Consider the following 16,811-nt stretch of genomic DNA (forward strand, 5'->3'; position numbering starts at 1 on the left):
TGTCTTCATGGGCTTCAAATATGGATAACTCATTACAGATATAACCCCAACACCTGGGCGGTTTATACTCAGTAGTTATATCCCCAACACCATGCGCTGTGCAAAATAAATACTCCCTCCATAAGTAGTGATAACTGATAATCGCTCTTATATTTCTTCACACAGGGAGTACAACCTAGAGGACAGATTGTCTAAAAAAAACCTAGAGGGCACATATATAATAGCAACGGTAGAATGTAGATACACACTTCATCCTCTCTTTTTCTCACATCTCACATAAATAAATGATCACATCTGGCTGCACAAATTCCTGGTGCCACGATTCATGTCACATATTCCATCCATAAACGAAACAAACTGAAAGCAAGACAAAACAGAGTGAAAGATCAGGCGGAGTGAGCTACGGAGCTTACATGTTTAGACAGGATCTCTGTCTAACTTTAAATTTTAAAACTGAGAAACGTCTGAGCACTTCACATGGTTTGTGACAACTGATGCATCTGGTGAACGGTATCAAGGCATTATGAACCACTACATATGGTTCCACTTCCACGCAGCATATGTTCCACATTGCACATGGTAGTAAGTAGTAAGGCATTTTCTAACTGAATTCAGGGAAACACCTAGAAGGAAATGGCCCACTTATCGGTATTACGGCAGAACACTTGTTCAACATGACACCCTGATGTAAATGTCTCCATATGCAGTTGAGTCCTCGACGTGTTCTCTGCTATTGCCAAAAAAAGACAAAATGGTTAAGAAATATGCGAATAGAGCTGTCAGCCAAGTATCTGAAGTTTTACAGTAATAGACAAGCAAAGGGATGCATGCACTTCGATTGAAATCTAAAATCTATACACTGGAGAAAAGAGAAGCCCTTATTGAAATCAAACACAATAAGCAATCAGCTACAGGGTCCGGCTAACATTTATTTTTGTGCTGCTTCCATATAATATTGCAAATAAAATTTAACCCTCCATAACCTATCCTGAATCTAGAACTATGCATGTCGCTGCCATGGGAAGTGAAAGGAGTTTCTAATTCATGAAGTCAGTGCATAGATTTTAGATTTCAATCGAAGTGCAAACCAACAACACATGAGGCAGTAAGCAAAACGATACATAATGTGTAAATGGCAAGTTAGCAACCAACTGCCACAACAGAGTTGCTTTCATGCAGATATACTTGTAAATTCAGAACTGGGAAAAAGCAAAATCTTCTGATGTAAAACAACTCCCAAAATTGACCGTAGTGAGCAGGGACACTGTATATGCACTGAACTAAAGATTTTGTTCCATTTCTCTCCCTTTAATTTCAACAGAGCAATACACATGCTTATGTAGAAAAGCTGACTAATAGGTAATAGCAATAAATAGTACATCCGCTGTAAACAAATATAAGACATTTTAGGTCACTAGCTTTTACATATCTTATATTTGTTTACAGAGGGAGTACTAACGAACAAGCCATGCCTAAGTAGGAAGATAAAAATAAGAGAAGAATTGTGTAGCCTGATCATGTTGCAACTTTTGGCGGTAAATTATTTTTGTATGGCATACCCTGTCGGAAATTACAGAGAAATTTCAGAGTTTAGAATGCAAATAGAGCAGCCATAATAAGTTTAGGTTTTGAACAAAAAATCAAGACAATCTTCAAGCATTAATCTCGTCTACAAAGTGAGGAAAAGACAATATGATCTTCAGGCTTTAACTCCATCTACAAAACGAGCAGTCCAAGGAATTGGCCACAAAAAAAAAATCATGGATATGCTTCTTCTCAAAGAGAATTACCTCATTCAGAAAACAAGCAGTCGAAAGGATCGGTCAATGACAAGTCATGGACACGCAGGTAGTTAATGACATCATCCAAACCACATTTGAAATCAAATTGAGCATCTTGAGAAGCCCTATTCTCCACTTGCAGCAAATCCAGTTGAATAGCCACCCAGTCACCGTTGTTGTTCTTAGGGACTCCAAATTTGATTTTGTTTAGGACCACTGCATTCAAAACAAAGAACTTGGCAAAGCCAACATCCTGCCCACAGCCTTCGTAATTCAGTATCACCAATTCTTTGAGATGGGTCCCAAGACATTCGACTGAATCTAGTGGACCATATAGAGACACGTCTTTCACATCCATCTTTGAATTTTTCTGCAGCTAGAAACAGAAAGAGGAGGCATATGTCAAAGCTGGTGGTAACTAGACTAGATTACATGCCAATCAACTACTAGATTGTATGAGAATCAAATATTTATGTTGAGAATAGCAAGGATGAATACTCACAACAACGTAGAGCCTTTCCAAGCAGGGGAAGCACTTGAGGATGTCAAGAACAACATTCAGTCGAGGGCCAGAAGTGAGAGCTAAAGCCTTCACAGTGTGCATCAAGTTTGTCAAGCTGATCGGCATCGTTCCCTAGAGAAAACACCCGAGCGTAAAAATGTATTCTGCAAAGGAATGTGCAATGCAAGATTGGAGAAGTCTGCTGCTTCTACCTGGAATACTGCAACACCAGCTGACAAAGGGCCTAACATCTCCAGTTTAGGTGCCCGGATTAACTGAATAGTCCCACCGCCTCTGCCCCAAGAAGGTAGCAGCAACCTTTCAAGGCGAGGCACATCCTCAATGACAAGCTCTTTGTGACCAGCACAAACGGAGAAGCCAACGCGCCGAAGAGTCGGTGAGCTAATGCGGAGGTGGCCGACAACAAAGATGTTCCAGAGCAGCAGGTTCTCCAAGGCCTTGCAGCTAGAGAGCATGCCATGTAGGAACTCCTCCGACAAGGAAACGTAGTGTAGTGTGAGGTCCTTCAGGTAGGGGAAATTCGACAGTGGCACGACCTCTTTGGAGAAATTGCAGCCGCCGATTTTGGCCACGACGAGGGTGGATGCCAGGCGGTACAGAGACGATGCCAGCGCGTGATCCGTCTCGGGCCGCGGCGACGGACGAACGAATCTGATGTCGAGCTCCTGGAGGTTGGTGAGGGCTTGGGAGCGGAGCCAGCCGTCGACCTGTGCGTAGCTGTCGCCGAGGTGGATGGAGGGGCAGCGGAAGCGGCGTGCGGGGCCGGGGTGCTCGGAGAGGATTTTGGAGAGGAAGGAGGCGAGCTCACTGAGGTTGGCGCAGAGACTGGGAGCGACCTCGAGGTTCAGGGGGGCGGAGCGCCAGAGGTGGCGCCACCGGCGAGAGATGGCCTGCGTGCGGGCGCCCTCCTTGGTGGGGAGGAGGGAGATGATGGTGCCCAGGATGGCGTCGGGGAGACCGCTTATGATATCGCCGTAGCAGTTGTCACTCTGACCCCGCTTCCGTGGAATGCCTCCGGCGGCTCCGCCGGGTTCGCGGTTCTTGGCGGTGGGTGCCGTGGCCTTCTCCATGGCCGGCGGCCGGCGAGGACGGAGGGTTTGGTCGGTGGAATGGGGGACGAGGAAATCGGGACCGTGGGTTTGTGGGCTTTTCGTCCCTAAGTGGCACAGACCTGGACAGATGGGCCAGCCCGGCCCGGCCCGGCCCACCCAGGCACGCGTGCCTAGCTCCCTGGCCTAGACACGACTCACATAATATATGGGCCGATACGGGCGCATGTTAGGCACGCCGGTCCGGGTAGGATTTACCTATTGGGTTGTTTTGGGCCTATAATTGAGCTTATTAAGTTTGTACTTTGTACTATCCCATTGTTACATTCTAGCCAAAGATGAGGCCTTCTCAGGGCATGTGTTCTCTGGACCGTCCGATTGAGCTTCCAAACACTCGTCGTCGTTTTTCTTGATGGACTGGCCGTTGGATAGGAGTTGATGTGACAATCAATGAATAGTGCATGTCGTTTTTCACGCGTTCCACCGTCCTGTGTTAATATGAGAGGTGGGGCACAGACGGAGCGAGCCCTTGTTGTCATGGCTGCAGAAATGGGTCTGGCCGGTTCCGGTTTTAATAGGCGCAGGGCTCATGCCACCGCCAGTAAATTTTGGGTGCCGCCGAGGGCAGACTCAGGATTTCATGTGTTGGCCCTTGCGTGGTGTTCCGTAGATGGTTGGGTTGCGAGTATGGTGAGGAGGGAGACCGATTGGTTGAAAACCCTAGCCGTGAATCTCTCCTTCACGCGCGTGCGAGATGCATGACACTGCCGCCTACATCGGTGCCACCTGCCCTCCTCCCCACGGCGGCCCTGCCCCTTCTCCTCTTCCTCCTGACCGCCGACGCTTGGCAGGAGGAGCATGAGCTGTGGCGAGCTGCCTCCTATTCTGCAGTGTGCTCGACGACTGCCTCCTCTGAAGCATTAGTGGCAAGCCTTGGACTAGGCCGCGGCACCAGAAGCAGACGACGAAGGCCATTGCAAGGTGCGTTCATCTCCCTCCTCTCTATCTCTATCTCTCTCTGTGTGTGACTGATTATGCTCTTCATATTGTTGCTGGTCCAGGATCTGAGCATACCCGTCGCGTCCGTTGTTTGCCGTCCTCTTGGTCGTAGCCATCCACAAGAAGAGGGGCTGTCACGGCAGCAGGTCCTCATCCACAAGCATTATTGTTCTTGATTTTCTAGCTGAAGGACTAATGAAACTGTTTGGATTGGATTTCAATTTTGTAGCAGTTGTTCCTTGTGAGGGAGATAGCATATTATCCTGAAATAATAGTGGGGTGTTATCTTGAACATGTGAATCAGTTCAAGATCTTTGGCTATGAGATGTTTTGTATTGATTAGTTCTAGGACCTAAAGAAATCTAAAGGTGTGGATTTTATCTAATCATGTGGTGCTTCCAGCTTTGAGCTTGCATCTGAACCTAGCTAATCTGGTACAGTTATCAATAGCCGATGGTACTACTTACTTTTATCAAATCCGGTACCAGTATTTCCCCTCGGCAAAATAAAGAAATAGATTGAGGTCACTTATATTGAACACCCCTTTTTGGTTTCAGTGCAGCGTGGCCATATTGTGACATCAAGTTTTACCTTTGATCCTTGCCATACTACTCCTTTGTTGATACCATGTGAAGATGTATGGACCTGGGTCTTGATAGGTACATCGTTCTTCTATTCTTCAATGCATTTTAGATAGCAAAAATGTTCATAATTATTCTATGCCGCAGTAGAAAAGTTGCATCTGTATATCAAAATCGCTATGTATTTGATTTGGTGCTGCTATAACTGATGTGGATTCTTCTATGCTTGCACTGTTAACCATCTTTAGAAAAAGCTGATGCATTTGTTAATGCCCACAGTACATAATTTGTGATTATGATTGTGCCTGTCAATTTGTATTCATGCTAAATGCATCCTCTTTCCTCTGTTGGTATTGTTTCATTCGCATGCAACTAGCTATCGTCGGGTACAAGTATTTATACCCTCTCCAAAAGATGGTTACAGATTTCATTCTTAGAAAAGAGCATATGTACATTATCATTTGTAATGAGTATTTCTATTGCAGAAAATTAGAATTAGAAGCATCACAATAAGCAGTCCACGCATAGAAAAAAATAGAGTATGGAAGCGAAATCTAAACTAAAAGTACAATGGACAACGGCATGAGGAGATAATACCATGCACTGACTATGGTTACCGTGTCTAACCTGTACCAGTTTGTTGATGCCAATGGGTCTCACGAAATGACAGTATAAATCCCCTATAGCACAGGAATAGCAACAAGTTTAGAATTGACAATTTCACGATGACTACTCGAACCAAAAACTATTACATGGAACTGAAATAAGAAAGAAGACAATTATATGCACTAGCGCAACACTCACTTTTTATATATTTATTTTTGTGGGAGAGTGCCCAACACTCATTTGACATTAAGGGACATGCATCACATGAAGTACCATATCATTTAATTTCCTTCTGGAGTCACCAACGAGCATCACCTGCATATATTCATTTATCATCAGTGACGAAAAATTCAGAAGGCTATAAATAGTAAGGTTAGGATACAAATTAATGCTTATGAACAAGTTAGTTTTATATACTGACATGTCCTCATGATACAAGTCAGTTGGTTTGTTTATTAAAAGGGAACTACAATGTCCAGTGGCAATAGCTGGGTAGAGACATTCGTTCTGACTGAACTGTAGTTTATCCAAATGATTATAACAATATTGTATTCAAATTTAAATAGGTCATGTACCAACAAGCAAACCCACTGTCCACTGCGTTGTACATTAATTCATATATAGGTAAACACATCAGACTGACTTGGATACTTGTGAAACTCATGATAGCTGCAACATGAAAAGGAGCATAGATCGTCGACCCAATACACATCACTAATGATGAAGGTATTGATTTGCTGAAAGGTTGCATCGAGTATCATCTAGCTCCAGCCAAAACTTTCTGGTCCAGCATTTGCTAGGCAAAACTTTCTCTGTAAACCTGAGAATATGATTTTTGTGCAAATCAGTTTGACTCTAATTTATAGAAAAAGAAGTTATTCCCCTGCTTAGATTGCATTATGATTGAGAACACTCCAGTTTTATGGTCCCACATAAACCTATTTATTTTCCTTAATTGCAACTATAGATCTTCGCCATCACACGTAATGTTAACCTTATAGTGCCACAACAAAATTCTAGATGTATAAGCAAAAGGTAAAGACGCATCGCTACCATCTATCACTGTTCTTGAGGCACACGATAAGACTAGTGCGCTGTCCGATCATGTTGGTTTGGGTGCTAGCATTAGTATGGGTGTGGAGGCTCATATAGCAACTGGAAGAAGGGGTGATCCATCCTCTTATAGCATCTGGGTCTGCCAGCAAATGTGGGGATAGATAAAACATACGGTTTCCAATTTTTAATTGAGCGTGTTGTCAAGAGAATCAGTGGCTGGAAGGAAAACATACTGTCTATCGGGGGAAAGGAGATCCTGCTCAAGGTTTTGATCGAAGCCATACCTACCTATGCAATGTCGGTCTTTAAAATTCCTACAAAATTTTGTAATAGAATCATCGACGCGATAGCGCATTTCTAGTGGGGAGATAGGAGAATCAGAAGAGGATGCATTGGATGTCCTGGTGGAAATTGTGTGTTCCTAAAAAGCAAGGAGGAATGGGATTTCGTGATATCCACTATTTTAATTTGGCGTTACTCACCAAACAGGCATGGTGTTTGTTGGATAATCCTGATTTCTTGTGCGCTTCTATCCTACGGGCAAATTATTACCCGCATGGTTATCTATTAAATGCGAAGTTAAAGAAAGGCTCTTCCTTTACATGGAAAAGTATCATGGCTGGCACAAATACATGATACGTCTCCAACGTATCTATAATTTTTTATTGTTCCATGCTATTATATTCAACTTGGGATGTTTTATATGCGTTAATATGCTATTTTACATTATTTTTGGGACTAACCTATTAACCCAGAGCCCAGTGCCACTTTCTGTTTTTTTTCCTTGTTTTTGAGTTTTACAGAAAATGAATATCAAAACGGAGTCCAAATGAGCTGAAACGTGTAATAGGCCAGCCCCCAGGTGCTGCCACGTGTCAAGCTATGACGTCCGCTCGCAGACGGCAAACTAACCAAATAGGCCAGCCAGTGCCCCAGGTTGCACAGGTAGCTGCCGCGTGGCAGATTTGTCGTCCGCTGGCTGATGGCAAAGCTCTTTGCCGTCTTCCAGCAGACGGCAAAGAGCCTGTATAGCCCCTGTTTTTTCTGTTTTTTGTTATATCCTTGCATTTTCAAAAGACATAAATTATATATATAGTTTCAACCTCAAACATAGCCCATGTATCCATCGTCTAGCAGTCCATCAACGCAACAGAACACATAGGGTATTAAAACGTCCAATACATACATAGTTTCACGGAGTTCATCAACATACATACATATTTTCACGGAGTTATTCAACATACATTGTTTATCAACACAAAATCAAATCAGAAACTAAAACTAGCAGTCCATCAGTCCAGCTTCCATGAAGTGAATCAAATCTGCAAAAATGGGAGTAAGCAAGTTAGAAGGAGGAGAAGAAGAAGAAGAAGAAGAAGAAGACTAGAAGAAGAAGAAGAAGGTTTTTACCCTTTTCCTTCTCATTCTTCTTCTTTTATTCTTTCTTTTTCTTCTCTTTCTTCTTCTATTCTTTCCTTTTCTCCTCTTGTTTTTCTTCTTCTCATTCCTTATTTGTGTCATTTTAGAGCTTACATAGGTAATTATGCCATTTTTTAGCTAACTAAGCTTATTATGTCAATTTGGAGATGGTTAAGTTGAAGGAAATATGCCCTAGAGGCAATAATAAAGTTATTTCCTTATTTCATGATAAATGTTTATTATTCATGCTAGAATTGTATTAACCGGAAACTTAGTGCATGTGTGAATACATAGACAAACAGAGTGTCACTAGTATGCCTCTACTTGACTAGCTCGTTGAATCAAAGATGGTTAAGTTTCCTAGCCATAGACATGAATTGTCATTTGATTAACGGGATCACATCATTAGATAATGATGTGATTGACTTGACCCATTCCGTTAGCTTAGCACTTGATCGTTTAGTATGTTGCTATTGCTTTCTTCATGACTTATACATGTTCCTATGACTATGAGATTATGCAACTCCCGAATACCGGAGGAACACTTTGTGTGCTACCAAACGTCACGACGTAAATGGGTGATTATAAAGGTGCTCTACAGGTGTCTCCGATGGTACTTGTTGAGTTGGCATAGATCGAGATTAGGATTTGTCACTCCGATTGTCGGAGAGGTATCTCTAGGCCCTCTCGGTAATGCACATCACTATAAGCCTTGCAAGCAATGTAACTAATGAGTTAGTTGCGGGATGATGCATTACGGAACGAGTAAAGAGACTTTCCGGTAATGAGATTGAACTAGGTATGGTGATACCGACGATTGAATCTCGGGCAAGTAACATACCGATGACAAAGGGAACAACGTATGTTGTTATGAGGTTTGACCGATAAAGATCTTCGTAGAATATATAGGAACCAATATGAGCATCCAGGTTCCGCTACTGGTTATTGACCGGAGACGTGTCTCGGTCATGTCTACATAGTTCTCGAACCCGTAGGGTCCGCACGCTTAAAGTTCTGTGACGATCGGTATTATGAGTTTTTGTGTTTTGATGTACCGAAGGTAGTTCGGAGTCCCGGATATGATCACGGACATGATGAGGAGTCTCGAAATGGTTGAGACATAAAGATCGATATATTGGACGACTATGTTCGGACACCGGAAGTGTTTCGGGAGGTTTCAGACATATACCGGAGTACCAGGGGGTTACCGGAACCCCCCGGGGAGAATATTGGGCCTAATGGGCCTTAGTGGAGAAGAGGAGGGGCGGCCATGGCAGGCCGCGTGCCCCCTCCCCCTCTAGTCCGAATTGGACAAGGAGGGGGGCGGCGCCCCCCTTTCCTTCCTCCTCTCTCCTTCCCTTCCCCCTTTTCCTACTCCTACTAGGAAAGGAGGAGTCCTACTCCCGGTGGGAGTAGGACTCCCCCCTTGGCGCGCCCTCCTCCTGGCTGGCCGCCTCCCCCTAGCTCCTTTATATACGCGGGCAGGGGGCACCCCATAGACACAACAATTGATCTGTTGATCTCTTAGCCGTGTGCGGTGCCCCCTCCACCATAATCCACGTCGGTCATATCGTAGCGGTGCTTAGGCGAAGCCCTGCGTCGGTAACATCATCATCACTGTCACCACGCCTTCGTGCTGACGAAGCTCTTCCCGGAAGCTCTACTGGATCGTGAGTTCGCGAGACGTCACCGAGCTGAACGTGTGCTGAACGCGGAGGTGCCGTACGTTCGGTGCCGAGGATCGGTCGATCGTGAAGACATACGACTAAATCAACCGTGTTGTTATAATGCTTCCGCTTACGGTCTACGAGGGTACGTAGATGACACTCTCCCCTCTCGTTGCTATGCATCACCATGATCTTGCGTGTACATAGGAATTTTTTTAAAATTACTACGTTCCCCAACAGTGGCATCCGAGCCAGGTTTATGCGTAGATGTTATATGCACGAGTAGAACACAAGTGAGTTGTGGGCGATACACGTCATACTGCTTACCCGCATGTCATACTTTGGTTCGGCGGTATTGTTGGATGAAGCGGCCCAGACCGACATTACGCGTACGCTTACGCGAGACTGGTTCTACCGACGTGCTTTGCACACAGGTGGCTAGCGGGTGTCAGTTTCTCCAACTTCAGTTGAACCGAGTGTGACTACGCCCGGTCCTTGAGAAGGTTAAACCAACACTAACTTGACGAACTATCGTTGTGGTTTTGATGCGTAGGTAAGAACGGTTCTTGCCCAGCCCGTAGCAGCCACGTAAAACTTGCAACAACAAAGTATAGGACGTCTAACTTGTTTTTGCAGGGCATGTTGTGATGTGATATGGTCAAGACATGATGCTATATTTTATTGTATGAGATGATCATGTTTTGTAACGAAGTTATCGGCAACTGGCAGGAGCCATATGGTTGTCGCTTTATTGTATGCAATGCAATCTCCCTGTAATTGCTTTACTTTATCACTAAGCGGTAGCGATAGTCGTAGAAGCAATAGTTGGCGAGACAACAACGATGCTATGATGGAGATCAAGGTGTCGCGCCGGTGACGATGATGATCATGACGGTGCTTTGGAGATGGAGATCAAAGGCACAAGATGATGATGGCCATATCATATCACTTATATTGATTGCATGTGATGTTTATCCTTTATGCATCTTATTCTGCTTTGTTTGACGGTAGCATTATAAAATGATCTCTCACTAAATTTCAAGGAAAAAGTGTTCTCCCTGAGTATGCACCGTTGCCAAAGTTCGTCGTGCCGAGACACCACATGATGATCGGGTGTGATAAGCTCAACGTTCATCTACAACGGGTGTAAGACAGTTTTGCACACGCAGAATACTCGGGTTAAACTTGACGAGCCTAGCATATGCCGATATGGCCTCGGAACACTGAGACCGAAAGGTCGAGCATGAATCATATAGTAGATATGATCAACATAGTGATGTTCACCATTGAAAACTACTCCATTTCACGTGATGATCGGACATGGTTTAGTTGATTTGGATCACGTGATCACTTAGATGATTAGAGGGATGTCTATCTAAGTGGGAGTTCTTAAGTAATATGATTAATTGAACTTTAATTTATCATGAACTTAGTCCTGGTAGTATTAGCATATCTTTGTTGTAGATCAATAGCTCGCGTTTAGCTCCCCTGTTTTATTTTTGATATGTTCCTAGAGAAAACTAAGTTGAAAGATGTTAGTAGCAATGATGCGGATTGGATCCATGATCTGAGGATTATCCTCATTGCTGCACAGAAGAATTATGTCCTTGATGCACCGCTAGGTGGCAGACCGATTGCAGGAGCAAATGCAGACGCTATGAACTTTTGACAAGCTCGATATGATGACTACTTGATAGTTTAGTGCACTATGCTTTACGGCTTAGAATCGGGGCTTCAAAGACGTTTTTTGAAATGCCACGGAACATATGAGATGTTCCAAGAGTTGAAATTAGTATTTCAGACTCATGCCCATGTCGAAAGGTATGAGACCTTTGACAAGTACTTTGCCTACAAGTTGGAGGAGAATTGCTCAGCTAGTGAGCATGTGCTCAGAATGTCTGAGTACTACAATCACTTGAATCAATTGGGAGTTAATCTTCCAGATAAGATAGTGATTAATAGAGTTCTCTAGTTACTATCACCAAGTTACTAGAGCTTCATGATGAACTATAATATGCAAGGGATAACGGAAACGATTCCCAAGCTCTTCGTGATGCTGAAATCGACGAAGGTAGAAATCAAGAAAGGCATCAAGTGTTGATGGTTGACAAGACCACTAGTTTCAAGAAAAGGGCAAAGGGAAGAAGGGGAACTTCAAGAAGAACGGCAAGCAAGTTGCTGCTTAAGTGAAGAAGCCCAAGTCTGGACCTAAGCCTGAGACTAAGTGCTTCTACTGCAAAGGGATTGGTCACTGGAAGCAGAACTGCCCCAAGTATTTGGCGGATAAGAAGGATGGCAAAGTGAACAAAGGTATATTTGATATACATGTTATTGATGTGTACTTTACTAGTGTTTATAGCAACCCCTCAGTATTTGATACTAGTTCAGTTGCTAAGATTAGTAACTTGAAACGGGAGTTGCAAAATGAACAGAGACTAGTTAAGGGTGAAGTGACGATGTGTGTTGGAAGTGGTTCCAAGATTGATATGATCATCATCGCACACTCCCTATACTTTCAGGATTAGTTTTGAACCTAAATAAATGTTATTTGGTGTTTGCGTTAAGCATGAATTTGATTTGATCATGTTTATTGCAATACATTTATTCATTTAAAGTCAGAGAATAATTGTTGTTCTGTTTACATGAATAAAACCTTCAATGGTGATACACCCAAGGTGAATGGTTTATTCAATCTCGATCATAGTGATACACATATTCATAATATTGAAGCCAAAAGATGTAAAGTTAATAATGATAGTGCAACTTAGTTGTGGCACTGCCGTTTAGGTCATATTGGTGTAAAGCGCATGAAGAAAATCCATGCTGACGGGCTTTTGGAATCACTTGATTATGAATCAATTGATGCTTGCGAACCATGCCTCATGGGCAAGATGACTAAGACTCTGGAACAATGGAGTGAGCAACAGACTTGTTGGAAATAATACATACTGATGTATGCAGTCCGATGAGTGTTGAGGCTCGCGGCAGGTATCGTTATTTTCTGACCTTCACAGATGATTTGAGCAGATATGGGTATATCTACTTGATGAAACATAAATCTAAAACATTTGAAAAGTTCAAATAATTTCAGAGTGAAGTGGAAAATCATCGTAACAAGAGAATAAAGTTTCTACGATCTGATCGTGGAGGAGAATATTTGAGTTACGAGTTTGGTCTTCATTTGAAACAATGCGGAATAGTTTCGCAACTCACGCCACCTGGAACACCACAGCGTAATGGTGTGTCCGAACGTCATAACCGTACTTTATTGGACATAGTGCAATCTATGATGTCTCTTACCGATTTACCACTATCGTTTTGGGGTTATGCATTAGATACAACTGCATTCACGTTAAGTAGGGCACCATCTAAATCCGTTGAAACGACACCATATGAACTGTGGTTTGGCAAGAAACCAAAGTTGTCGTTTCTTAAAGTTTGGGGCTGCGTTGCTTATGTGAAAAAGCTTCAACCTGATAAGCTCGAACCCAAATCGGACAAATGTGTCTTCATAGGATACCCAAAGGAGACTGTTGGGTACACCTTCTATCACAGATCCGAAGCCAAGACATTCGTTGCTAAGAATGGATCCTTTCTAGAGAGGGAGTTTCTCTCGAAAGAAGTGAGTGGGAGGAAAGTAGAACTTGATGAGGTAACTGTACCTGCTCCCTTATTGGAAAGTAGTTCATCACAGAAATCGGTTCCTGTGACACCTACACCAATTAGTGAGGAAGCTAATGATATTGATCAAGAAACTTCAGATCAAGTTACTACCGAGCCTCGTAGGTCAACCAGAGTAAGATCCGCACCAGAGTGGTACGGTAATCCTGTTCTGGAGGTCATGTTACTTGACCATGACGAACCTACGAACTATGAGGAAGCGATGATGACCCCAGATTCCGCGAAATGGCTTGAGGCCTTGAAATCTGAGATGGGATCCATGTATGAGAACAAAGTATGGACTTTGGTTGACTTGCCCGATGATCGGCAACCAATAGAAAATAAATGGATCTTCAAGAGGAAGATGGACGCTGATGGTAGTGTTACTATCTACAAAGCTCGACTTGTCGCGAAAGGTTTTTGACAAGTTCAAGGTGTTGACTACGATGAGTTTTTTCTCACTCGTAGCGATGGTTAAGTCTGTCCGAATCATGTTAGCAATTACCGCATTTTATGAAATCTGGCAAATGGATAAACAAAACTGCATTCCTTAATGGATTTATTAAAGAAGAGTTGTATATGATGCAACCAGAAGGTTTTGTCAATCCTAAAGGTGCTAACAAAATGTGCAAGCTCCAGCGATCCATCTATGGACTGGTGCAAGCATCTCGGAGTTGGAATACATGCTTTGATAAGTTGATCAAAGCATATAGTTTTATACAGACTTGCGGTGAAGCCTGTATTTACAAGAAAGTGAGTGGGAGCACTACAACCTTTCTGATAAGTATATGTGAATGACATATTGTCGATCAGAAATGATGTAGAATTTTCTGGAAAGCATAAAGGAGTGTTTGAAGGAAGTTTTTTCAAAGAAAGACCTCAGTGAAGCTGCTTACATATTGAGCATCAAGATCTATAGAGATAGATCAAGACGCTTGATAAGTTTTTTCAATGAGTGCATACCTTGACAAGTTTTTGAAGTAGTTCAAAATGGAACAGTCAATGAAAGAGTTCTTGCCTGTGTTGCAAGGTGTGAAGTTGAGTAAGACTCAAAGCCCGACAACGGCAGAAGATAGAAAGAGAATGAAAGTCATTCCCTATGCCTCAGCCATAGGTTCTATAAAGTATGTCATGCCGTGTACCAGATCTATTGTATACCCTACACTGAGTTTGGCAAGGGAGTACAATAGTGATCTAGGAGTAGATCACTGGACAGCGGTCAAAATTATCCTTAGGGGAATAAGGATATGTTTCTCGATTATGGAGGTGATAAAAGGTTCGTCGTAAAGAGTTACGTCGATGCAAGCTTTGACACAGATCTGGATGACTCTAAGTCTCGATCTAGATACATATTGAAAGTGGGAGCAATTAGCTAGAGTAGCTCCGTGCAGAGCATTGTTGACATAGAAATTTGCATAATACATACTGATCTGAATTTGGCAGACCCGTTGACTAAATTTCACTCACAAGCAAAACATGATCACACCTTAGTACTCTTTGGGTGTTAATCACATGGCGATTTGAACTAGCTTACTGACTCTAGTAAATCCTTTGAGTGTTGGTCACATGACGAGGTGAACTATGGGTGTTAATCACATGGTGATGCCAACTATTGGTGTTAAATCACATGGCAATGCAAACTAGATTATTGACTCTAGTGCAAGTGGGAGACTGAAGGAAATATGCCCTAGAGGCAATAATAAAGTTATTTCCTTATTTCATGATAAATGTTTATTATTCATGCTAGAATTGTATTAACCGGAAACTTAGTGCATGTGTGAATACATAGACAAACAGAGTGTCACTAGTATGCCTCTACTTGACTAGCTCGTTGAATCAAAGATGGTTAAGTTTCCTAGCCATAGACATGAGTTGTCATTTGATTAACGGGATCACATCATTAGAGAATGATGTGATTGACTTGACCCATTCCGTTAGCTTAGCACTTGATCATTTAGTATGTAGCTATTGCTTTCTTCATGACTTATACATGTTCCTATGACTATGAGATTATGCAACTCCCGAATACCGGAGGAACACTTTGTGTGCTACCAAACGTCACAACGTAACTGGGTGATTATAAAGGTGCTCTACAGGTGTCTCCGATGGTACTTGTTGAGTTGGCATAGATCGAGATTAGGATTTGTCACTCCGATTGTCGGAGAGGTATCTCTGGGCCCTCTCGGTAATGCACATCACTATAAGCCTTGCAAGCAATGTAACTAATGAGTTAGTTGCGGGATGATGCATTACGGAACGAGTAAAGAGACTTGCTGGTAACGAGATTGAACTAGGTATGGTGATACCGATGATCGAATCTCGGGCAAGTAACATACCGATGACAAAGGGAACAACGTATGTTGTTATGCGGTTTGACCGATAAAGATCTTCGTAGACTATGTAGGAACCAATATGAGCATCCAGGTTCCGCAATTGGTTATTGACCAGAGACGTGTCTCGGTCATGTCTACATAGTTCTCGAACCCGTAGGGTCCGCACGCTTAAAGTTCTGTGACGATCGGTATTATGAGTTTTTTGTGTTTTGATGTACCGAAGGTAGTTCGGAGTCCCGGATATGATCACGAACACGACGAGGAGTCTCGAAATTGTCGAGACATAAAGATCGATATATTGGACGACTATGTTCGGACACCGGAAGTGTTTCGGGAGGTTTCAGACATATAACGGAGTACCGGGGGGTTACCGGAACCCCCCGGGGAGAATATTGGGCCTAATTAAGAAGAATTACATTGAGAAGAATATTCATACCACAATTAAGAAGAATTACATTGAAATTATGCCAAGTACCACTCCGCATCAAAAATTCTGTTTTTATCATTTACCTACTCGAGGACGAGCAGGAATTAAGCTTGGGGATGCTTGATACGTCTCCAACGTATCTATAATTTTTGATTGCTCCATGCTATATTATCTTCTGTTTTGGACATTATTGGGCTTTATTATTCACTTTTATATTATTTTTGGCACTAACCTATTAGCCGGAGGCCAGCCCAGAATTGCTGTTTTTTGCCTATTTCAGAGTTTCGAAGAAAAAGAATATCAAACGGAGTCCAAACGGAATGAAACCTTCGGGAACGTGATTTTTGGAGCGAACGTCAAGAAACAAAGCACGAAGCCACGAGGTAGGGGGGCGCGCCTACCCCCCAGGCGCGCCGTCCACCCTCGTGGGCCCCCTGTTGCTCCACCGACGTACTCCTTCCTCCTATATATACCTATGTACACCCAAACGATCAGATACGGAGCCAAAAACCTAATTCCACCGCCGCAACCTTCTGTACCCACGAGATCCCATCTTGGGGCCTGTTCTGGAGCTCCGCCGGAGGGGGCATCGATCACGGAGGGCTTCTACATCAACACCATAGCCCCTCCGATGAAGTGTGAGTAGTTTACCTCAGACCTTCGGGTCCATAGTTATTAGCTAGATGGCTTCTTCTCTCTTTTTGGATCTC

At 43.1% G+C, this 16,811-nt stretch overlaps 1 protein-coding gene across 3 annotated transcripts; it reads right to left on the reverse strand.

Annotated features, from left to right (window-relative positions):
- Positions 1–241: 241 nt before the first annotated feature.
- On the reverse strand, positions 242–3,425 carry LOC109767213 (FBD-associated F-box protein At4g10400). 3 transcript variants are annotated; one of them, XM_045229722.1, is made up of 4 exons: positions 2,496–3,425; positions 2,284–2,415; positions 1,791–2,151; positions 242–727 (listed from the first exon to the last, which is right to left on the reverse strand). In XM_045229722.1, the coding sequence occupies exons 1-3, from the start codon at positions 3,372–3,374 to the stop codon at positions 1,792–1,794; spliced, it is 1,371 nt and encodes a 456-aa protein (XP_045085657.1). In that variant the 5' UTR covers positions 3,375–3,425; the 3' UTR covers positions 242–727; position 1,791. The 3 variants fall into 3 exon arrangements, with proteins under 3 accessions (XP_045085657.1, XP_020181563.1, XP_040247963.1); XM_020325974.3 differs by having other exon boundaries at positions 1,791–2,157; XM_040392029.2 differs by having other exon boundaries at positions 242–730; positions 1,791–2,157.
- Between the last annotated feature and the right edge of the window lie 13,386 nt (positions 3,426–16,811).

This window comes from Aegilops tauschii, chromosome 6 (genome assembly GCF_002575655.3).
Source record: "Aegilops tauschii subsp. strangulata cultivar AL8/78 chromosome 6, Aet v6.0, whole genome shotgun sequence".
Taxonomy (NCBI): Eukaryota; Viridiplantae; Streptophyta; class Magnoliopsida; order Poales; family Poaceae; genus Aegilops; species Aegilops tauschii.